The sequence below is a fragment of the Salvelinus fontinalis genome, chromosome 1, assembly GCF_029448725.1.
Source record: "Salvelinus fontinalis isolate EN_2023a chromosome 1, ASM2944872v1, whole genome shotgun sequence".
Classification (NCBI taxonomy): domain Eukaryota; kingdom Metazoa; phylum Chordata; class Actinopteri; order Salmoniformes; family Salmonidae; genus Salvelinus; species Salvelinus fontinalis.
The window spans coordinates 66,228,253-66,252,503 of record NC_074665.1 but is presented as its reverse complement, the minus strand read 5'-3'; the positions used below and the strand labels follow the sequence as shown (position 1 = coordinate 66,252,503).

Here is a 24,251-nt window from a genome sequence, read left to right as displayed (position 1 = left end):
TGCAATGTGCACTAATGGGGGGGTGATAAGATCCTAGTGCTATTTATTTATTTAACCTTTATTTAACTAGGCAAGTCAGTTGAGAACAAGTTCTTATTTACAATGACGGCCTACCCTGGTTATTGAGGAAGCAGTACTGGCTTTGACTTGATCAAAGTGCTCTAGAACGATGCCTGAAATACATCACAGGAGATAGACAAAACATTAATGATTTTATTATTTCCAATCTAGGACATGGCTTTACTTGCATTGTTAGAAAGCTGAGAACATTTTTACAGACTACTGTAGATACACTTCTGATCTTGCAGTCCATTCACAGATTGGGAGGACATGAGAATGTTGTCATGCTGTTTCATTCTCAACTAGTCATTTATCTGAGAACATTTCATCATTTGATTACAATTCAAACAGCTAACATAGCATTTCCACTTTTATGTGGCTGTAAATGTATTTCAAAGAGAGACATCTCTACAACATAAGTTGGTGATTTGGCCCCTGAATTTTATAATTAAGGCATATGTGGACTACAATACAACACCATAATTAAGGGAACAAACATAAGTAGCAACATCTATTAAGGAAATGCTTTGGAGAAAAATGAGTCGCATTCAAACGTCATGGCTTGATGTAACTTGTAGCCTGGTTCAATCTAATGAGTGAAAACAAGGAGTCAAACACTTGAGTGTAAGAGAGGTGTCGGTTTAAAACAGCATGAACCATGCACATATATTAAATATGATACAGAATTGTAAGTTTAGTTTGTACATGAAATGTATTAATTATTTTATGCGTTCCATGGAGTTGAGGTTGAAATTCAAAGAATGCAGGTAGTAATACTAGGGTGACCTTGGGTAAAGAGATACTGAGAATATGAGAATGTATGTCATACCAGAGGCTGGATTCTGAGGGTGGAGTGGACACCTTTATCTACTTCATATATTTTCAACACAATCCATGACATTATCAGTGTGATTTTTGCTGCATACCGGTAATATGTTGCAATAAAGTATGTCATAAATATACAAACTGGGAAACATTAAATAGAAACTAAATTGCTACTGTAGAGGAATGGTCTTGTGCAGTAGCTAGGGCTCTCAATCTCAGACACCCATAACTAAGATATTATGTGATTGCATCTGTTCATGAGAGATTAGGGCTCTCATAAAATGTCCTCGTACATAAACTATTGCTACAACAACAGCAATATCTAAAGCAAGACCTAAAATATAAATGACAATTTCTAATATTTCTCGTTCACAGAATACATTGTTCTGATCAGTGCCATTTGATGCAAATACTTTCAAATCTGATCAACTGATGGACAACAGACGAAGCTATTATTGCAACTGGTTTTGAGCTATAGCTCTCCTGAGTCATGAATTTACAGTGCAGGTGAACCTCTCTAAGGAGAGTTTCCATACTCACTGGATAAAGTTACTTACTGGATAAATTTGACACTGTGACAGCGTTCTCAATGCACCTGGTAGTTACTTGGCTCCAGACGATGAATACATAGATCATGTTAAATAGGAGTAATTCAACTTATCACGCACATGCAGAAGAATCTGACCCTAGTGACATTCCAGGGATCATTTGAGAGTGAAAGTACAGTCTATACCAGTGTTTACCTCATTGCAGTACCTAAAACTTTAAAGGTGCTGGACACAATGATCTCATAGTTTAAATGGAATAATAAAAGCCACAAAGCCATACTGCAAAATCTAAAAGAACTAGGGGGTTTGGGGCTCCCTCACTTTCATGTTTTGGATTCAGCCTCTTGACTTTAACTCCAGGGTCAATTATACAATCCAAATCCTGTATGGCCACATCTTTAAGAGCTATCGTATGCTCTCCCCTACCAGCTCCATTTGCTACCTTCAGTAAAGATTACCTGGTCAGACAAACTCTCAAGATATGGAATAACCTAAGGCTGAACCTAGATATTAGTATATTCTTGCCTACTCACCCTTTGTTTGTATGCTATTTCCACCATCCCTTGCAGACAAAGCTTTTGATATATGGAGACAAAATGGTGTGAAATCACTCAGTGACCTCTATAAAGATAGCACCTTTGCATTATTTTAATTTCTTTCAAATACATTCAATTTTCCAAATGCCCATTTCTTTAGATACTTACCAGCCTGAGATTGGCCCAAAATACACTGCTCCAAAAAATAAAAAGAACACTAAAATAACACATCCTAGATCTGAATGAATGAAATATTATTATGAAATACTTTTTTCTTTACATAGTTGAATGTGCTGACAACAAAATCACACAAAAATTATCAATGGAAATCAAATTTATCAACCCATGGAGGTCTGGATTTGGAGTCACACTCAAAATTAAAGTGGAAAACCACACTACAGGCTGATCCAACTTTGATGTAATGACCTTAAAACAAGTCAAAATGAGGCTCAGTAGTGTGTGTGGCCTCCACGTGCCTGTATGACCTCCCTACAATGCCTGGGCATGCTCCCGATGAGGTGGCGGATGGTCTCCTGAGGGATCTCCTCCCAGACCTGGACTAAAGCATCCGCCAACTCCTGGACAGTCTGTGGTGCAACGTGGCGTTGGTGGATGGAGCGAGACATGATGTCCCAGATGTGCTCAATTGGATTCAGGTCTGGGGAACGGGCGGGCCAGTCCATAGCATCAATGCCTTCCTCTTGCAGAAACTGCTGACACTCCAGCCACATGAGGTCTAGCATTGTCTTGCATTAGGAGGAACCCAGGGCCAACCGCACCAGCATATGGTCTCACAAGGGGTCTGAGGATCTCATATCGGTACCTAATGGCAGTCAGGCTACCTCTGGCGAGCACATGGAGGGCTGTGCGGCCCCCCAAAGAAATGCCACACCACACCATGACTGACCCACCGCCAAACCGGTCATGCTGGAGGATGTTGCAGGCAGCAGAACGTTCTCCACGGCGTCTCCAGACTCTGTCACATGTGCTCAGTGTGAACCTGCTTTCATCTGTGAAGAGCACAGGGCGCCAGTGGCGAATTTGCCAATCTTGGTGTTCTCTGGCAAATGCCAAACGTCCTGCACGGTGTTGGGCTGTAAGCACAACCCCCACCTGTGGACCTCGGGCCCTCATACCACCCTCATGGAGTCCGTTTCTGACCGTTTGAGCAGACACATGCACATTTGTGGCCTGCTGGAATGTCATTTTGCAGGGCTCTGGCAGTGCTCCTCCTTGCACAAAGGCGGAGGTAGTGGTCCTGCTGCTGGGTTTTCGGCCTCCTCCACGTCTCCTGATGTACTGGCCTGTCTCCTGGTAGCGCCTCCATGCTCTGGACACTACGCTGACAGACACAGCAAACCTTCTTGCCACAGCTCGCATTGATGTGCCATCCTGGATGAACTGCACTACCTGAGCCACTTGTGTGGGTTGTAGACTCCGTCTCATGCTACCAGTAGAGTGAAAACACCGCCAGCATTCAAAAGTGACCAAAACATCAGCCAGGAAGCATAGGAACTGAGAAGTGGTCTGTGGTCACCAACTGCAGAACCACTCCTTTATTGGGGGTGTCTTGCTAATTGCCTATAATTTCCACCTTTTGTCTATTCCATTTGCACAACAGCATGTGAAATTTATTGTCAATCAGTGTTGCTTCCTAAGTGGACAGTTTGATTTCACAGAAGTGTGATTGACTTGGAGTTACATTGTGTTGTTTAAGTGTTCCCTTTATTTTTTTGAGCAGTGTATATACAGTGGGGAGAACAAGTATTTGATACACTGCCGATTTTGCAGGTTTTCCTACTTAAAAAAATTACAGACCTCTACATGCTTTGTATCATAGGTACACTTCAACTGTGAGAGACAGAATCTAAAACAAAAATCCAGAAAATCACATTGTATGATTTTTAAGTAATTAATTTGCATTTTATTGCATGACATAAGTATTTGATCACCTACCAACCAGTAAGAATTCCAGCTATCACAGACCTGTTAGTTTTTCTTTAAGAAGCCCTCCTGTTCTCCACTCATTACCTGTATTAACTGCACCTGTTTGAACTCGTTACCTGTATAAAAGACACCTGTCCACACACTCAATCAAACAGACTCCAACCTCTCCACAATGGCCAAGACCAGAGAGCTGTTTAAGGACATCAGGGATAAAATTGTAGACCTGCACAAAGCTGGGATGGGCTACAGGACAATAGTCAAGCAGCTTGTTGAGAAGGCAACAACTGTTGGCGCAATTATTAGAAAATGGAAGAAGTTCAAGATGACGGTCAATCACCCTCGGTCTGGTGCTCCATGCAAGATCTCACCTCGTGGGGCATCAATGATCATGAGGAAGGTGAGGGATCAGCCCAGAACTACACGGCAGGACCTGGTCAATGACCTGAAGAGAGCTGGGACCACAGTCTCAAAGAAAATCATTAGTAACACACTACGCCATCATGGATTAAAATCCTGCAGCGCACGCAAGGTCCCCCTGCTCAAGCCAGCGCATGTCCAGGCCCGTCTGAAGTTTGCCAATGACCATCTGGATGATCCAGAGGAGGAATGGGAGAAGGTCATGTGGTCTGATGAGACAAAAATACTCGCCGTGTTTGGAGGAAGAAGGTTGAGTACAACCCCAAGAAAACCATCCCAACCATGAAGCATGGGAGGTGGAAACATCATTCTTTGGGGATGCTTTTCTGCAAAGGGGACTGGACGACTGCACCGTATTGAGGGGAGGATGGATAGGGCCATGTATCGCGAGATCTTGGCCAACAACCTCCTTCCCTCAGTAAGAGCATTGAAGACGGGTCGTGGCTGGGTCTTCCAGCATGACAACGACCAGAAACACACAGCCAGGGCAACTAGGAGTGGCTCCGTAAGAAGCATCTCAAGGCCCTGGAGTGGCCTAGCCAGTCTCCAGACCTGAACCCAATAGAAAATGTTTGGAGGGAGCTGAAAGTCCCTATTGCCCAGCGACAGCCCCGAAACCTCAAGGACCTGGAGAAGGTCTGTATGGAGGAGTGGGCCAAAATCCCTGCTGCAGTGTGTGCAAACCTGGTCAAGAACTACAGGAAACGTATGATCTCTGTAATTGCAAACAAAGGTTTCTGTACCAAATATTAAGTTCTGCTTTTCTGATGTATCAAATACTTATGTCATGCAATAAAATGCAAAAGAATTACTTAAAAATCATACGTGACTTTCTAGATTTTTGTTTTAAATTCCGTCTCTCACAGTTGAAGTGTACCTATGATAAAAAATTACAGACCTCTACATGCTTTGTAAGTAGGAAAACCTGCAAAATCGGCAGTGTATTAAATACTTCTCCCCCCTGTATATCCCACAGGTACCATCTCACACCATTTTGGGTGACATATTCAACACAACGCCAAAATTTGCCCATTCACTGTGTATTCAAAATTATGAACTTTTGGCACTCCATGCCTACAATCATTGAGATAAACTTAGGAACAGGATTTAGGATTTTAAATTAAAAATATAACTGTGAGCAGCAATGAATGGGGTTCACAGGATGACAGAAAGGACAAGATTAGTTGGATAACAAAGCAAGCACTCTATCATGTAGGAACAATATCTTTACGAGCAATCATGAGTCTAAATATAAAATATGGAGTGAATCTGACATATGGTTCATTAGAAGATGATTTTCAGCATTAGCATTACATATGTAAAGAATGAGTTGTTAAAAGTTTCCTTGTTTTTTGAGATATCAACACCAAATTCAGTGTGGGACGTCCATTATAGCGATGACAATTTGATAGGCCACTGTGGAGTGGATTTACAGATTTGGGCACTGATAAATGCCTAAATTGGAATGCAGTGGCTGTACAGTAACATGCTTTACATGACATCAGAGCTCTAGCTCTGTGCTTTACAGCGCTGTATTGGTTTTGACGGACAGCCATTCTGAGCACCTCACACGAGGGATGGAAGTTGCCCCCATCCCTCCAGCTAATTGGGCAACTTTTGCAAATATATAAATTCTGAGTGAGGAAAATGCTGTAAATTAAGATGACTGAGACATTGAGGATTATAATAAATACCGCTTTGATGTCATACAAGCAAGTGAAATATTTCCGTATAATAAAACTCATGTCATATACAGTGTCAATGTTTATGATCACTATGTTTGATGTACAGTTACAAGATGACATGGCATCATACCCTTGGTTGTTCTGAACAGAATTACCCCGTGTCTATTTTGAAGAAAATTTGCCACGGTACTCACACCTGAATGCACACGTCTCCTTTCTATGCACATCAAAATGCATGTTTCCCTGAATTTTCTTTGTGAAAGCATAACACTGATATCATATTTTATAACTTAGCTAGTCATGTTGGCAATAGAACAGAATCCAAATGATGCACACCTGACCCAGACTGTGATTTATAATGGACCGTTTTTGGATTACGTATACAAAAACAGTAATTGTCTGAGGGTGGGGTTGAATGGCTGTGTTCCAAACAAAACAACTACAAGTGAGCTTGGCCTAGTTCCTCAAAGGCACAGCTAGGAGAGCTCAAAAAAGCACCACATAGTTGTTGACTCTTTGAGTCAAAAGTGCATTGAAATTACTTAAGAACTGTGCACATTTTGGACAGGTGTGTGGCCACCTGGAGATACCAGTTAGTTCTCTCACTCAAACCCTTGTAAAAATGTTTTGTCTTATGTTGCACCTACTCCACATTTTCCAGTAGTATTCTTATCATGTTCCTGAACGTATCCAGAGTTTTTTCAGATTTCGTTATCAACAAATGAGGCAAAAAGTACAGTAAATGTAAAATGCCCAAAGTCGACAGTGTAATGTCTGGATTCATATTTGTGTCAGGTGAACTGTTGTGATGTCACTTTTTGGTCAAATAATTTTCCCACAATCTCAAAACTGTACCCTTTCAAGTTCTACCATGGTTATGCATATACTTTTCATATTTCCTCTGTAAGAAACATTTCAATCTAGTCCTATCCATATAGGCTGATTCCCACAAGTGTAAAGGTTTAAATGGACAAGTAAAATCTGATTTGTCAATAACTCAGCCATCTTTTGACTAATCCCTAATCCCATAGCTTTTCTCAAGCTAAGTTAAGACATGCACCATGAGCCTACATTCCAAATGTGGTCATATGGTTCATGAGAATAAGATTTCTGAAGTATTTCTTAGCATATGTGCTAATATGCATCTACTGTTATAGTGTGGCCATCTTGGAATGCATCAACACTATTTTCTCCAACTCTTTAGGGACTATTGTGATGAGTCCAAAAACCACATTTGGAGTGAATATGACTTTTAGTTCATGAGATTTCTTTATGATTATTTTAAGCATTAGCGTTGCATAGTCCAAAAAGTTAATTGTTAATCGTTTCCTTATTTTTTAGGATTTCAACGCCAAACTTAACATGCTTCATCATGGTAACATCTTTGATGACCCTAAACAGTTTCAAGTTGATAGTCCATTGTGAAGAGGGTTTACAAAGGATTTAAAATGGACAAGTAAAATTAGATTTCCTCTCTTAACCAATCCCTTAGCTTTTCTCAAACTAAGTTCAGACATGTACCATGGGCCTACATACCGCTTTTGGAAAATCTATCCTGACAGACCTTATGGGTCCTTGAGGCAAATTTGTTCAGCATGAGGAAAGACACCTAGATACAAGGCCTCTATGATACCCCAAATTAACAGTTTGGAAAAAACAAATATTTTTTTAAAAGCTCTTCTATATGTACCACTCATGTTGTTACACACAAGTTACTACACAAATGCCAAGCTGTCTAAGTTCTACTCCCAAGTTGACCACAAATGTGAACAATGCCAACATACCTCTGCAACTCATGAAAATATGTTCTGGTTGCGTGAGTGTCCAAAACTAAAAGGCTATTGGGATGCTATGTCTAATGCAATGTCCAATATAACACAAGTATCTATAAGTCCTGACCCACTAATATCTATCTGGGACAACCGTTGGTAGTTCTGGAATAGCAAAAGTGGAAGCAAATGCCTTGGTTTATGCCTGTCTGATTGCCAGAAACCTGCTTTTGACCCCCAGGAAAAAGCCAAACACACCATTTTACAATCAGTGGGTTAATAGCATGTTGCAAATTCTCCCTTTGGAGAAAATGAAATGTACACAAAGTGGATCCACAACTTTATTTTATAAGACATGGCAAATTTTTCTTTTGTTGAAACCGAAACCGGTGTCAGATTGATTATGTACCTGAGTTTAGATTTGTACTAGTGTGTATATACTCATAACGGGAACCTCAATAAGAGGATACAAAGAAAAGAAAATCCTTGAGGAACATTGGGAAGGGAGGGTGGGAATGATACGGAGACATGGTGTAAAAAAGAAAAAGATCACTATCTATTACTGGTATGTTCGGTAATAATGCTCAGCCATAAGTGACAATCCTGTTTGTTTTTTTCTCTTTCCTTTCTTGTATGCAAAGCCATTTTGGAACACAAATCAGTATCTAATTATTTATGTTGATATTGTACAGCTTATGTATTTTAATGCATTTTTTTGAAGCAACTCTTTTGCATACTTATAAATGATTGTATGACCTTGTGGTCAAATAAAATATATTGAGAGAAAAAAAAAACAGATATAGTACCTTTTACAAAACAGAATCCCCAAAATATATATTTTTCCCTCATGGACAAGCATGTAGACAAGTGCATAAGTTGTGAATTAAAACATAGAAAATAAGTTATTATTTCTGTATGGGTCAAGGTTGATTAAAGCTTTGTCCCCACCACACTGAAGACAGACAAAGTTGAACATCTTGTGCAGCATTAAAAGGAAGTGGGTCTCTGGGGTTACTGTGCTGTGGTGTACTCCCTATGCTATGCTTGTTTAGAAACTCTAATGAACTTTGATTCAATATGAATAATAACAGGTTGCGGTGAGCAAAATGTTAGGAATCTCTTTCAGATAAACATGTCTTGTCTTTTGTGAATTAACTAGCTTAGACTCTTCTAATACATTTCTTCATTAGTTATCCTCATGAATAAATGTATTATCCCATCTCTCCTAGCAACATTACATACAGTAGATATGTCCTACAGTTAGGATTGTAACAGTATTCAAGATTCAGTCCCCCCTCACTTTCCTGTGTGTAATGGTTTCCGTGGGTGTCACCCCATTCACATGGCCATTCAATGAAGCAACAGAGCCATTCTGATGATACTCCTTCTTTTGTGAAACAAGGTGTTTCTTGTAAGTCTAAAAACAGAGGGAAGGAGTCAATATATTAGGATGTGCTAAAAATCTGACCCCCCCCCCCCCAAAATGACTGACAACAATGCACTGTTATATTTAACCCCGTCACCATCAGGGCAATGTAAAATACTTCATAACACCATAATTCATTAATAATAATAACAATAATAATTACAGTATGTCTAATTAATGCAAGGGTTTTATATTTGCTCACCTGAATGTAGAAGTTTGCGAAAAGGACAATAAGTGTGACGACATAGAATATCTGGAAATACAGCCACCCTCTGGGGAAACCACATGGCCAAATGACTGCACATGTCGTCTGGGACATGGTCAAAAAGAACTGAATCTAGAGAGTAAATGAGACAAAACTCAAATGACCTGTTTGTAAACTAAGTGAATATCAAATACACACGCAGAAATAATCAAAGAGTTTTGGAACATCTCCAAAATACACATTTCTGTAACTCAGTGCACTTAAAACACTGCTCCATCCACGGAAAACATTGCCATTGCATACAGTGCAGAAGATAAGAGGGATTAGAATGCACATGCTACTTTCACTCTGTACCAATGGCCCAATGGTTCATGTGGCCTTTGTCACATTCACAAAGACCCCGAGATTGGATGAACTATACACTGGATGATTACTATGGATGTGAAAGTCCATCTCTGAGGGTTTTAAACAATACATATGGAAATGCAGGCTCACCAGCTGTCCTTGTGTGATGTATTTCTTCCACCATAGATAGGGCCGCAAGGCTGGGACAGCAGAGAGCCCATAGTAAGAGTACATCAGGACATGGATGAAGCTGTTCAGGGAGGCACCAAAGTAGGCTGAGGCAGAGACATAAGGTAGATGATTAATCTACATTAGCAGTGTCAGAGACTATGGGGTAGATAATTAATCTACATTAGAAATCAATTAATTACAATTATTGCCATTTTATGCCTGTTTTCTAACTTTCTTTGCATAGATGATTAATACATTACTATTCTAGGACACTGTGTGCCACAATGAGAGGGTAAAGCTATTACGAGGTGAGGGTACAGTATATCACTGCAAAAACATGCTGTGCAGTCCTGAAATAAAAGTAGGTTAAATTCACACTTAATTCTAACAACGGATCTACTTCACTTGAAGGTATCTCAATCACAGAATCAAATCAAGAAAAACATGTAGTCAAAGACACCTGTATGGCTACTTATAATAATATACCATGTACAGCACATTCAGAAAGTATTCAGACACCTTGACTTTTTCCTCATTTTGTTAGGTTACAGCCTTATTCTAAAATGTATTAAATCGTTTTTTCCCCCCTCAATCTGCACACAATACACCATAATGAAAAAGCAAAAACAGGTTTAAACATTTTTGCAAGTTTATTAAAAATTTAAAAAAACAAATATCACATTTACATAAGTATTCAGACCCTTTACTCAGTACTTTGTTGAAGCACCTTTGGCAGCGATTACAACCTTGAGTCTTGAGTATTACGCCACAAGTTTGGCACACCTGTATTTGGGGAGTTTCTCCCATTCTCTGCAGATCCTCTCAAGCCCTGTCAGGTTGGATGGGGAGCGTTGCTGCACAGCTATTTTCAGGTCTCTCCAGAGATGTTCAATCAGATCCAAGTCCGGGCTCTGGCTGGGCCACTCAAGGACATTTAGAGACATGTGCCGAAGCCACTCTTGCGTTGTCTTGGCTGTGTGCTTAGGGTCGTTGTCCTGTTGGAAAGTGAACCAACTCAACGTCAACAAAACAAAGGAGATGATTGTGGACTTCAGGAAACAGCAGAGGGAGCACCCCCCTATCCACATCGACGGGACAGTAGTGGAGAAGGTGGAAACAAAATTTGCTTACCGATCCAACAGTCTTTATGTAATACATGTATCACTAGCCACTTTAAACTATGCCACTATGTTTACATACCCTACATTACTCATCTCATATGTATAGACTGTACACTATACCATCTACTGCATCTTTCCTATGCCGTTCTGTACCATCACTCCTTCATATATCTTTATGTACATATTCTTTATCCCTTTACACTTGTGTGTATAAGGTAGTAGTTGTGGAATTGTTAGATTAGATTACTTGTTGGTTATTACTGCATTGTCGGAACTAGAAGCACAAGCATTTCGCTACACTCGCATTAACATCTGCTAACCATGTGTATGTGACAAATAACATTTGATTTGATTTGATTTTGATTTGAACCTTTGCCCCAGTCTGAGGTCCTGAGCACTCTGCAGCAGGTTTTCACCAAGGATCTCTCTGTGCTTTGCTCCATTCATCTTTCCCTTGATCCTGACTAGTCTCCCAGTCCCTGCTGCTGAAAAACATCACAACAGCATGATTCTTCCACCACCATGCTTCACTGTAGTGATGGTGCCCGGGTTTCCTCCAGACGTGACGCTTCGCATTCAGGCCAAAAAGTTACATCTTGGTTTCATCAGACCAGAGAATCTTGTTTCTCATGGTCTGAGAGTTTTTAGGTGCCTTTTGGCAAACTCCAAGCGGGCTGTTATGTTCCTTTTACTGAGGAGTGGCTTCCGTCTGGCCACCCTACCATAAAAGTCTGATTGGTGGAGTGCTGCTGAGATGATTGTCCTTCTGGAAGGTTCTCCCATCTCCACATAGGAACTCTGTCAGTTACCATCGGGTTCTTGGTCACCTCCCTGACCAAGGCCCTTCTGCCCCGATTGCTCAGTTTAGCCAGGCGGACAGCTCTAGGAAGAGTCTTGGTGGTTCCAAACTTCTTCCATTTAAGAATGATGGAGGCTACTATGTTCTTGGGGACCTTCAATGCTGCAGAAATGTTTTTTGTACCCTTGCCCAGATCTGTGCCTTGATATAATCCTGTCTCAGAGCTCTAGGGACAATTCCTTCAACCTCATGGCTTGGTTTTTACTCTGACATGCATTGTCAACTGTGGGACCTTATATAGACAGGTGTGTGCCTTTCCAAATAATGTCCAATCAATTGAATTTACCACAGGTGGACTCCAATCAAGTTGTTGAAACATCTCAAGGATGATCAATGGAAACAGGATGCTCCGGAGCTCAATTTCAAATTTCATAGCAAAGGGTCTGAATACTTATGTAAATTTGCAAACATTTCTATAAAACATGTTGTTTTCTTTTTTTATTAAGGGGTATTTTGTGTAGATTGATAAGGATATATATTTTTTTAAATCCATTGTAGAATAAGCCTGTAATGTAACAAAATGTGGAAAAAGTCAAGGGGTCTGAATACTTCCGGATGCACTGTATATATGCTACTTGTCCAAGCCTATTTCCGGAATTGCGTATAAAGGTTCACCTAAAGCTCAGTGGATTTGACTTTAGTGGTTCTGAATTATTAATTGTGTAAACTGACTTGCTTAATCCACTGTGTTGAGGATAGAAGGGAAATACTGTGTTAGAACACTCACAGTGACCACAGGGCACCCAGTTCATGACGAACCACCAGATGTTGGGCATGCTAGCATGGTGGTAGATGTGCAGAAACGTGATCTGATGGTTGTTCTTCCGTAGAATGAAGAAGAAGGTATCCATAAACTCTATGAGCTTGGAGAAGTAGTACCACCACAGCACATTTATGATCTGAAATGAGAAAAAAAGCGAAGAATAAGAGTCAAGCTTTCAGCCAATACAATACTTTTTCTAGTAGTTCACTTTCCTGCAAGGACATACTCAATATTCATACATTGCCAGATTTGTATTTCACCCTATGAGGAATGGCCAGTGAAAATCATTTGACCCAAAAAGTTGTCTTGAGGGACAAAAAATGGTCATCTGTACTGAAGTGCTCTTGAAATCTCTATTAAGGACACAAATAAAAATATGATCATCCACTGCTGTGACGGCAGAGACACTTTTACAAGTTTTAATTACTGTAGAACAGGGAGTCTTAAACTTTATCAGTTCGAGACCCAAATGAGAAATTGACTGTCCTCCCGTGACCCAAATAGTCTTCCAACAACCCAAATTAAGAAGAAATAGTGTGTGATTATATACACTGCTCAAAAAAATAAAGGGAACACTTAAACAACACAATGTAACTCCAAGTCAATCACACTTCTGTGAAATCAAACTGTCCACTTAGAAAGCAACACTGATTGACAATAAATTTCACATGTTGTTGTGCAAATGGATAGACAAAAGGTGGAAATTATAGGCAATTAGCAAGACACCCCCCAATAAAGGAGTGGTTCTGCAGGTGGTGACCACAGACCACTTCTCAGTTCCTATGCTTCCTGGCTGATGTTTTGGTCACTTTTGAATGCTGGCGGTGTTTTCACTCTACTGGTAGCATGAGACGGAGTCTACAACCCACACAAGTGGCTCAGGTAGTGCAGCTCATCCAGGATGGCACATCAATGCAGCAGGACCGCTACCTCCGCCTTTGTGCAAGGAGGAGCACTACCAGAGCCCTGCAAAATGACCTCCAGCAGGCCACAAATGTGCATGTGTCAGCATATGGTCTCACAAGGGCTCTGAGGATCTCATCTCGGTACCTAATGGCAGTCAGGCTACCTCTGGCGAGCACATGGAGGGCTGTGAGGCCCCACAAAGAAATGCCACCCCACACCATGACTGACCCACCGCCAAACCGGTCATGCTGGAGGATGGTGCAGGCAGCAGAACGTTCTCCACGGCGTCTCCAGACTCTGTCACATGTGCTCATGTGCTCAGTGTGAACCTGCTCTCATCTGTGAAGAGCACAGGGCGCCAAAGGCGAATTTGCCAATATTGGTGTTCTCTGGCAAATGCCAAACGTGCTGCACGGTGTTGGGCTGTAAGCACGCATGACCGGTTTGGCGGTGGGTCAGTCATGGTGTGGGGTGGCATTTCTTTGTGGGGCCTCACAGCCCTCCATGTGCTCGCCAGAGGTAGCCTGACTGCCATTAGGTACCGAGATGAGATCCTCAGAGCCCTTGTGAGACCATATGCTGACACATGCACATTTGTGGCCTGCTGGAGGTCATTTTGCAGGGCTCTGGTAGTGCTCCTCCTTGCACAAAGGCGGAGGTAGCGGTCCTGCTGCATTGATGTGCCATCCTGGATGAGCTGCACTACCTGAGCCACTTGTGTGGGTTGTAGACTCCGTCTCATGCTACCACTAGAGTGAGAGCACCGCCAGCATTCAAAAGTGACCAAAACATCAGCCAGGAAGCATAGGATCTGAGAAGTGGTCTGTGGTCACCACCTGCAGAATCACTCATTTATTGGGGGTGTCTTGCTAATTGCCTATAATTTCCACCTTTTGTCTATTCCATTTGCACAACAGCACGCGAAATTTATTGTCAATCAGTGTTGCTTCCTAAGTGGACAGTTTGATTTCACAGAAGTGTGATTGACCTGGAGTTACATTGTGTTGTTTAAGTGTTCCCTTTATTTTTTTGAGCAGTGTATGTATTCTCATAAATCGTGACCCACCTCCCACAAACTCAGGGCCCACTTTGGGTCCCAACCCATAGTTTAAGAAACCCTGCTGTAGATCTGCAATCCAATCACACATTTCACTACTGATGACAGCAGCACAGATTAAATAGACTGGCTGTCTGACCCTTTGGCTTCCCACTGGGCAAAAACTACTGGTTGAATCAACTTTGTTTCCATGTCATTTCAACCAAAAAAATCGATGTGATGTTGAATCGATGTGGAAAACTGATTGGATTTGCAAAAAGTCATCAACTTAAGGGCTTTACATATTTTTTTCACCCAACTTCTGACCTAAATCCAATGACATGGTGACATTTGTTGGTGATTTCACACTGAATTCACGTTAGTTGAGAACCAAAAGTAAATCAAAACTAGACGAACTGATGTCTGAGCCCAGTTGGTTATCTGTTAGAATTTGCAGGTACTGGCTGAGGTAAACTGTACCAGTAGAATTGGAAGCCACCAGGACAAGAACATATCAATAAAAGTAGCTCAGTACATATTGATCTGGTAATTAGTTTGTCTTTGAAGTTTGTCGTCAAGCTATTATTTGCATCTCTGGTAGTGAGCTAAAGGGTATGGAAATATCACAAAAAGAATGAACGAAAGGGTGAAGTCAAGCTGGTGTCTGGTGACAATGCATTTCTCACCCCACATACTATACACATTTTGAATCTAACAGATTGTTTTATATTAAATTCTATATAACGTGAACAGAGGGGTTATATAGAATGAGACTGCTTTACCTTGGTATCGGTTTCTCCTGCACTGTGTGTGTCTTGGCAATAGAAGTTATAATCCCCGTGCCACACAGCAGACACAATCTGGGGACGGAGAACAAGGTGATTTAGAAAAACCTAGATTGTCATGTCTTTGGCATCTTCACACAGCTTGAATCACATTAATACCTCACTGCCCTTGTATTGTAATATCACATTTATTTAATTCTTGTATTGCAAGTGTCATAAGATCCCAAAAATGTATAATTTTGCTTTCTCCCATACAAAATCTGATTGTAAACCTGTTAGAATTTAAATTGGAATTTAGGATGCTAGCTTCACATACTTGCTGCAGGCGTGGACAGTGGGCAATATTATATCCTTGAGTAATTTTGTGTCTCCTCCTCTCCATTTTAGTCTCATTTACCAGAGAGAATATCAGTACCCTTTTTGTTGCCACTGCAACATTGTGACTGCATTGTTTATTGTTGTTGAGCAGACCAGTGATGCCACAGTTACTAAATGGAGGCCTTGTTCACACATTTCATCTCATTTGGGATGGATGGAAATGGCTCTGCCTTTATCCACCACTGCCTTGAATAACTGACAAAAACAAAGGGTTAAATGTAACGAGTGTAAATGTCCAGATACAGGTTCAGCTTAAAGTGTATTATTTTAGCTGTGTTATGTGCTCAAACTCAGAGCACTACTCAGGGACAGAATTACCCCCCCTTTTTATGTTGTACTGAATAGAACATTTTCTGAAGAAAATTTATCTTTCCCACAGGATTTTAGTGCATTTGAATCGAGACAGGACCCAGTACAGAACGGTAAAAAAGCAGGGTGATTGGCAAATGTTGTGCTCCACTACTCAACTGGGTAATCTCGTACATGCAGAGGACACATCAAATACACAAAAGTCTCAACACAGACACTAATCACGTCAACAATGACATTGTTATGCCTGTTGTTGTTTTAAATGTAATGCTGCATGCCCACTTTTACTATGTTAGCAAAACAATTATTCACAACAATATACTGCAGACTAGGCTATTTTCCTTGACTTATAATACAACATTTATCAGTACTAAACTAATACTAAATCTTCTTTATTCTTATTCAAAACGAAGGATATATGGGGTAAATGTCCATATACAGTACCAGTCAAAAGTTTGGACTCCTGCTCATTCAAGCATTTTTCATTGTTTTTACTATTTTCTACATTGTAGAATAATAGTGAACACATCACAAATATGAACTAACACAAATAGAATAATGTAGTAATCAAAAAAAAGTGTCAAAATGTTATTTTTATACTTTAGATTCACAGGGCGGCGCACAATTGGCCCAGTGTCATCCGGGTTTGGCTGGGGACGGCCGTCATTGTAAATAAGAATTTGTTCTTAACTGACTTGCCTAGTTAAATAAAAGGTTAAATTCTTCAAAGTAGCCACCCTTTGCCTTGATGACAGCTTTGCACACTCTTGGCATTCTCTCAACCAGCTTCACCTGGAAGGCTTTTCTAACAGTCTCGAGGGAGTTCCCACATATGCTGAGCACTTGTTTGCTGCTTTTCCTTCACTCTGCGGTCAAACTCATCCCAAACCATCTCAATTCGGTTGAGGTCAGGTGATTGTGGAGGCCAGGTCCTCTGATGGAGCACTGCATCACTCTCAGTCTTGGTCAAATAGCCCCTACACAGACTGGAGGTGTGTTGGGTCATTGTCCTGTTGAAAAACAAATGATAGTGGGACTAAGTGCAAACCAGATGGTATGGCGTATCGCTGCAGAATGCTGTGGTAGCCATGCTGGATAAGTGTGCTTTGGATTCTAAATAAATCACTGAGAGTGTCACCAGCAAATCACCCCACACCATCACACCTCCTCCATGCTTCACGGTGGGAACCACACACGCGGAGATCATCCATTCAGTTACTCTGCGTCTCACAAAGACAAGTCGGTTGGAACCAAAAATCTCAAATTTGGACTCAGACAAAAAGGACAGATTTCCACCGGTCTAATGTCCATTGCTTGTGTTTCTTGTCCCAAGCAAGTCTCCTTAGTATTGGTGTCCTTTAGTAATGGTTTCTTTGCAGCAATTCTACCATGAAGGCCTGATTCACACAGTCTCTGAACAGTTGGTGTTGAAATGTGTCTGTTACTTGAACTCTGGGAAGCATTTATTTGGGTTGCAATTTCTGAGGCTGGTAACTCTAATGAACTTATCCTCTGCAGCAGATGTAACTGCGTCATCCTTTCCTATAGCGGTCCTCATGAGAGCCAGTTTCATCATAGCGCTTGATGGTTTTTGCGACTGCACTTGAAGAAACTTAAAGTAATGTTGTTGCTCTTTGCTTATTTGAGCAGTTCTTGCCATAATATGGATTTGGCCTTTTACCAGATAGGGCTATCTTCTGTATAGCCTCCTACCTTGTCACAACACAACTGATTGGCTCAAACGCATTAGGAAGTAAAGGAATTCCACAAATTAACTTTTATTAAGGCACACCAGTTAATTGAAACACAGTCTAGGTAACTGCCTCATGAAGCTGGTTGAGAAAATTCCAAGAGTGTGCAAAGCTGTCATAAAGGCAAAGGGTGACTACTTTGAAGAATCTCAAATATATTTTGATTTGTTTAACACTTTTTTGGTTACTACATGATTCCATGTGTTATTTCATAGTTTTGATGTCTTCACTATTATTCTCTCTTTATGTGTATTCAGACCTTGAAGTTAAGCATGATGATGGCATTCTACCCACTATTCGTTTAAGGTGGAGCAGTTGGAGGCCACGGAAGGAGTGTTGTATGGCATTGAAGCTCGTCTGGAGGTTTGTTAACACAGTGTCCAAAGAAGGGCCAGAAGTATACAGAATGGTGTCGTCTGTGTAGAGGTGGATCAGAGAATCACTAGCAGCAAGAGCGACATCATCGATATATACAAGAAAAGAGTCGGCCCGAGAATTGAACCCTGTGGCACCCCCATAGAGACTGCTAAATGTCCGGACAACAGGCCCTCCGATTTGACACACTGAACTCTATCTGAGAAGTAGTTGGTGAACCAGGCGAGGCAGTCATTTGAGAAACCAAGGCTATTGAGTCTGCCGATAAGAATGCAGTGATTGACCGAGTCGAAAGCCTTGACCAGGTCGATGAAGACGGCTGCACAGTACTGTCTTTTATCGATGGCGGTTATGATATCGTTCAGGACCATGAGCGTGGCTGAGGTGCACTCATGACCAGCTCGGAAACCAGATTTGCATTGCGGAGAAGGTACATTGGGATTCGAAATGGTCGGTGATTTGTTAACTTGGCTTTCGAAGACCTTAGAAAAGCAGGGTAGGATAGATATAGTTCTGTAGCAGTTTGGGTCTCGAGTGTCACCCCCTTTGAAGAGGGGTATGACCGCGTAGGCGTTCCAATCTTTAGGGATCTCAGACAATACGAAAGAGAGGTTGAACAGGCTTGTAATAGGGGTTGCAACAATTGCGGCAGATAATTTGATAAAGAGAGGGTCCAGATTGTCTAGCCCAGCTGATTTATAGGGGTCCAGATTTTACAGCTTTTTCAGAACATCAGCTATCTGATGGATTGGGAGGAAGGAGAAATGGGGGAGGCTTGGGCAAGTTGCTGTTGGGGGTGTAGAGCTGTTGACCAGTGTAGGGGTAGCCAGGTGGAAAGCATGGCCAGCCGTAGAAAAATGCTTATTGAAATTCGATTATCGTAGATTTATCGGTGGTGACAGTGTTTCCTAGCCTCAGTGCAGTGGGCAGCTGGGAGGAGGTGCTCTCCATGGACATTACAGTGTCCCATAACTTTTTGGAGTTTGTACTACAGGATGCAAATTTCTGCTTGAAAAAGCTAGCCTTTGCTTTCCTAACTGCCTGTGTATATTTGTTCCTAACTTCCCTGAAAAGTTGCATATCGCTGGGGCTATTCGATTCTAATGCAATACGCCACAGGATGTTTTTGTGCTGTCAAGGGCAGTCAGGTCTGGAGTGAACCAAGGGCTATATCTGTTCTTAGTTCTACAGATGGTGAGGAAAGCACTTTTAAAGAGCAACCAGGCATCCTCTGACGGAATGAGGTCAATATCCTTCCAGGATACCCGGGCCAGGTCAATTAGAAAGGCCTGTTCGCTGTAGTACTTTAGGGAGCATTTGACAGTGATGAGGGGTGGTCGTTTGACCGCGGACCCATTACAGACGCAGGCAATGAGGCAGTGATCACTGATATCCTGGTTGAAGACAGCAGAGGTGTATTTAGAGGGCAGGTTGGTCAGGATGATATCTATGAGGGTGCCCGTGTTTACGAATTTAGGGTTGTACCTGGTAGGTTCCATGATAATTTGTGTGAGATTGAGGGCATCTAGCTTAGATTGTAGGGCGGCCAGGGTGTTAAGCACATCCCAGTTTAGGTCACCTAACAGTACAAACTCTGAAGATAAATGGGGGACAATTAATTCATATATGGTGTGCAGGGCACAGCTCGGGGCTGAGTGGGGTCTATAACAAGCGGCAACAGTGAGAGACTTATTTCTGGAAAGGTGGATTTTTAAAAGTAGTAGCTCAAACTTTTTGGGGCACAGACCTGGATAGCATGACAGAACTCTGCAGGCTAACTTCACCCCCTTTGGTAGTTCTATCTTGGCGGAAAATGTTGTAGTTGGGGATGGAAATTTCTGAATTTTTGGTGGCCTTCCTAAGCCAGGATTCAGACACGGCTAGGACATCAGGGTTGGCGGAGTGTGCTAAAGCAGTGAATAAAACAAACTTAGGGAGGAGGCTTCTGATGTTAACATGCATGAAACCAAGGCTTTAACGGTTACAGATGTCAACAAATGATAGCGCCTGGGGGATAGGAGTGGAACTGGGGGCTACAGGGCCTGGGTTAACCTCTACATCACCTGAGGAACAGAGGAGGAGTAGGATAAGGCTAAAGGCTATAAGAACTGGTCGTTGGGGACAGGGAATAAAAGGACCATATTTCTGGGCGTGGTAGAATAGATTCAAGGCATAATGTACAGACAAGGGTATGGTAGGACTTTCTAATAATAGCAGCAGGTTTTCAGAAACAATTGAGGGCTTTGTTGATGTTGGGTGAGAGATTTGTTTGTGTTAACAATGATCCTGTCAGAGACCAGCTGTGTCCCACTCGCTCCCCCACAGCATTGTCTTCTGGGGTGGTTTCAGTGCAAGACACCATTTTTGTCTAATCAGAATCATAATTTCCCTAATCCTCACAGAATCCTTCAACAAAATTAGCCAAATAAAACAATCCTTTAGCCACGACTACCAGTCACCCGATCCTCTCACTTCCCCTTATCCGCCTGCAGTGTTGCATTGCGATGATACAAACACCTCTTTCGGATGTCTGTATCAGTTCAGATCAGGAGTAGCCTGCCTACCTCATAGAACATATAGAAGGACAAGATCGTGAGGCCCAGATTGTAGACCAACAGGAGACCCCGGCAAGACACCGGCTGTCTGTGTCTCATGTACTTGGGCCCCATCCATACGATCAGCAGGTACATTACTGTTAGTGCAAAGGTTGGAGGGTAGTTGTCCAGAAGCAGCCATCCCTGTACCCGCTCATCTGAAATACATTTACAGAACAACCTGATACAGTGAGAAGCTCCTTCTTTTCTGCACGTTATTCGCATATTTACTGTATTTCCTATCCAGTGAGATAGAGAGCATAGAGAGGGGTAGTTACATTGCAGGACAGGCATATTGGTTGAAGAGGGTAAACGGACACAATACAGTTTGAGTGAGAATTGGCTGTGACTACAAAGCATGTTTGTTTAACTCCAGGAAAGGTTGTGCTAGAATCATGAAGGTGCAAAAAGACATGGTGTATTCCACTGCATGTATTAACACACAATGCAAACATTTCGTGAGGAGATACAGTGTCATAATTAATTGTATGTTAATAATTAAGCATTCATATGATAATTCCTAAACTGTAATTTAAAATCACATAATGAAACAGTAATAACACTTACCTCTGGGACCCATCCATGAGTCTATGTACATGTTTAGTTTATAATTAAAAGTCTCCATTTCTGACCTAAATAGACAGATGAAAGAGAAGAGAGTACCAAGTCACACATTGCAGCTCATCACCAGATCCATAGTTATACATTCTGAAAGACCTGAAATGTATGGTAAACTACCACTTTGGTATAAATAAAATACCATATTCAAGCAGCACTGCTGGAATGTGACTGAGTAAATCAGCTTAACTGTGTTGACAAAATATGTTTGTCTCTTAAATTACACACAGCAGCTTAAGGGAAATCAAAGCTTGGTTCATTGCACCAGAGGTACGATCATTTGGCACAAGCCACTTTGGACTGAAAGAACACGCAAAGATGCCAGTCTGCTTTCTGCTTAGGCAAGCTATAAAGTCCATTTCATAAGGTTAAGACTTAAGCGATAGTCCGACTACGGGCCCAATGCAATTGGCAGTCACTGTGACAAAAGTGTAATGCATTGCCATTCATAAGAAGATAACGTCAAATTCATCAAAGGCTATAGAATCTGGTTACTTCTTGACCACTCTTAGATATTTTTCATCATTCGGATATTTCCTTTATAATTATTATGGTGCCGAAGTAGCTGTTCAAGCAGTCCCAAACGGATACAAACATTTAAATTACTCTTGTAAGATAATTTAGGGGTCAATAGAGGTTAATGAGCTCTCTTCATTGTAAGTGATACTTTTAGTTATTACTGACTTGTCTCCAAATGTTGTCATTTTATCTAAACAGCACCTAAACATCTTGTTTAAAGTTCGCTAATAAAAACAAAGCAAAAAGTAAATAAAACAGAGAGCATCATAGCCTAAAAGCGCATCAACTTATTATAGCAGGAAAGTTGTTTAGCCTGTCTGCTGTGCTGGATCAGGATGTAGTTTACCATAACCTCACTACTGTCTAAATGTAGTCGCGTAGCCAAAGCCTATATTACTATTAAAATGTTGTCATTAACAAAAAGTAACATTTTATGTCTAAATCAGCTGCCCAAATTCGGAAACATATCGCAAATAACAATAGCAATCGTTCGCATCGGAGGCCACCGACTAATCATCAATTGTTTTACATAGCCTAGCTAGAGGACCAAGTTGGCGAAACATGAACTATGAAACCGCTTCTTAAATTATATTATCAAGTGTTTAAATTATGTAAATGTTGTTAGCATATCCACAACTCAATGAAAACGAAGACCATCTTATTTCAAACCAGATTCCAGCTCATAAAACGTACCCCTGGAAGATGCGTAGCCTTGGCTGTCGGGTCCCTAAGCACAAATGTGTAGCCTCGTCAGTCAGTGGAAACAGCCGGAGAAACACAGGGCGCGTCGAGCAGATCACGTTTGTCAGGTCAACGCCTTGCGAATTGTGTTGCATTGTGGGAATAAAAAATTTCCGATTTCAGACTACAGATGACGACTGCATGAACTTTACAAAAACCATGTGATCAAAGGTCATGAAGTTATGACTTCAGTCGACTGCACCTTTCCTCAGTTGCTCTTCACCACTTTATCATGCAGTCATCACCTGCATTGTGGGAGGCTCTATTGTCAACCAATCATTAGGGTGTTCTTTTTTGACCCATGCAAACATGACCAAAGACTTGACTGAAACAGGAACTAACTTTGCCGCAATTCATGCATAGAGTGGATATGTACAATTGAATGTGACATTTGACGCTCAATTCAATTCCAAGGGATTTATTGGCATGGGAAACATGTTTACAATGCCAAAGCAAGTGGAATAGATAATAAACAAAAGGGAAATAAACAATCTGAAATAAACAGTAAACATTACACTCACAAAAGTGTTAAAAGAATAGAGACATGTCAAATGTTATATTACTGGCAAATAATTGAAGTAAGAAAGGGAAAACAAATAGATAGACTCTCAGTCTCTCTCACACCAAATTAATAGTACAATGTACACGCATACACTCGCCAGCCAGTTTATTAGCTACACCACCAATTTCACAAAAATGTATGGCTCCTACAGACATGGCCATGGCTTGCTATATAAAGCGGGCAGACAAGCATCAAGGCATTCAGTTACTGTTCGATTGAACATTAAAATGGGCAAAACGAGTGACCTAAACAACTTTGAGCGTGGTATGATTGTTGGTGATAGGCACGCCGGATCCAGTATCTCAGAAACGGCCGCCCTTCTGGGATTTTCACTTTACCGAGAATGGAGCGACAAACAAAAAACATCCAGTCAGTGGCAATCCTGTAAGCGAAAACAGCTCGTTGATGAGAAAGGTCGAAGAAGAATGGCAAGAATCGTGGAAGCTAACAGGCGGGCCATAAACAGACGATTAACGGCGCAGTAAAACAGTGGTGTGCAGAACGGCATCTCAGAACGCACAACTCGTTGATCCTTGTCACGGATGGGCTGTTGCAGCAGACGACCACACCGGGTTCCACTCCTATCAGCTAAAAACAAGAAGAAGCGGATACGGTGGGCACATGATCACCAACACTGGACAACTGAGGAGCGGAAAAACATTGCCTGGAACACGGCAGCGAGTTCAGTTAATTTGAGTGGCCTGCACAGTTAGTTTTAGACAGTGGTCTAGTAGTCTACTGTTGCTATTTGATCATAATGTAGGCCTACCAGAGTGGCCTACCATCAAAAACTACGGAGAAAATGCATCCCATAACATTTTAACAAGGAAATAGCTGTTCTATCATTCAGCCTACAGTAGCAGCCAATGTGTCGTGTTCAATGTAGGCCTACATTCCATGAGACTTTGAAAAAAAACATGCAGAGCTTGACATTAACCTGTTTATCCACTTGTCCTCCAGACAAGGAGGTGACTGAAAATGTTGTTGTGTTGTTTGATAC

The 24,251-nt window shown here is 41.4% G+C and overlaps 1 protein-coding gene across 1 annotated transcript; it reads right to left on the bottom strand.

Moving 5' to 3' along the window:
* Positions 1 to 199: 199 nt before the first annotated feature.
* LOC129860110 (elongation of very long chain fatty acids protein 5-like) lies at positions 200 to 22,905 on the bottom strand. The gene is made up of 8 exons (XM_055930433.1): positions 22,642 to 22,905; positions 21,379 to 21,443; positions 20,782 to 20,969; positions 15,402 to 15,479; positions 12,642 to 12,813; positions 9,914 to 10,038; positions 9,416 to 9,550; positions 200 to 9,204 (listed from the first exon to the last, which is right to left on the bottom strand). Exons 1-8 carry the CDS (start codon positions 22,782 to 22,784, stop codon positions 9,073 to 9,075), a joined length of 1,038 nt encoding a protein of 345 aa, XP_055786408.1. The 5' UTR covers positions 22,785 to 22,905; the 3' UTR covers positions 200 to 9,072.
* Between the last annotated feature and the right edge of the window lie 1,346 nt (positions 22,906 to 24,251).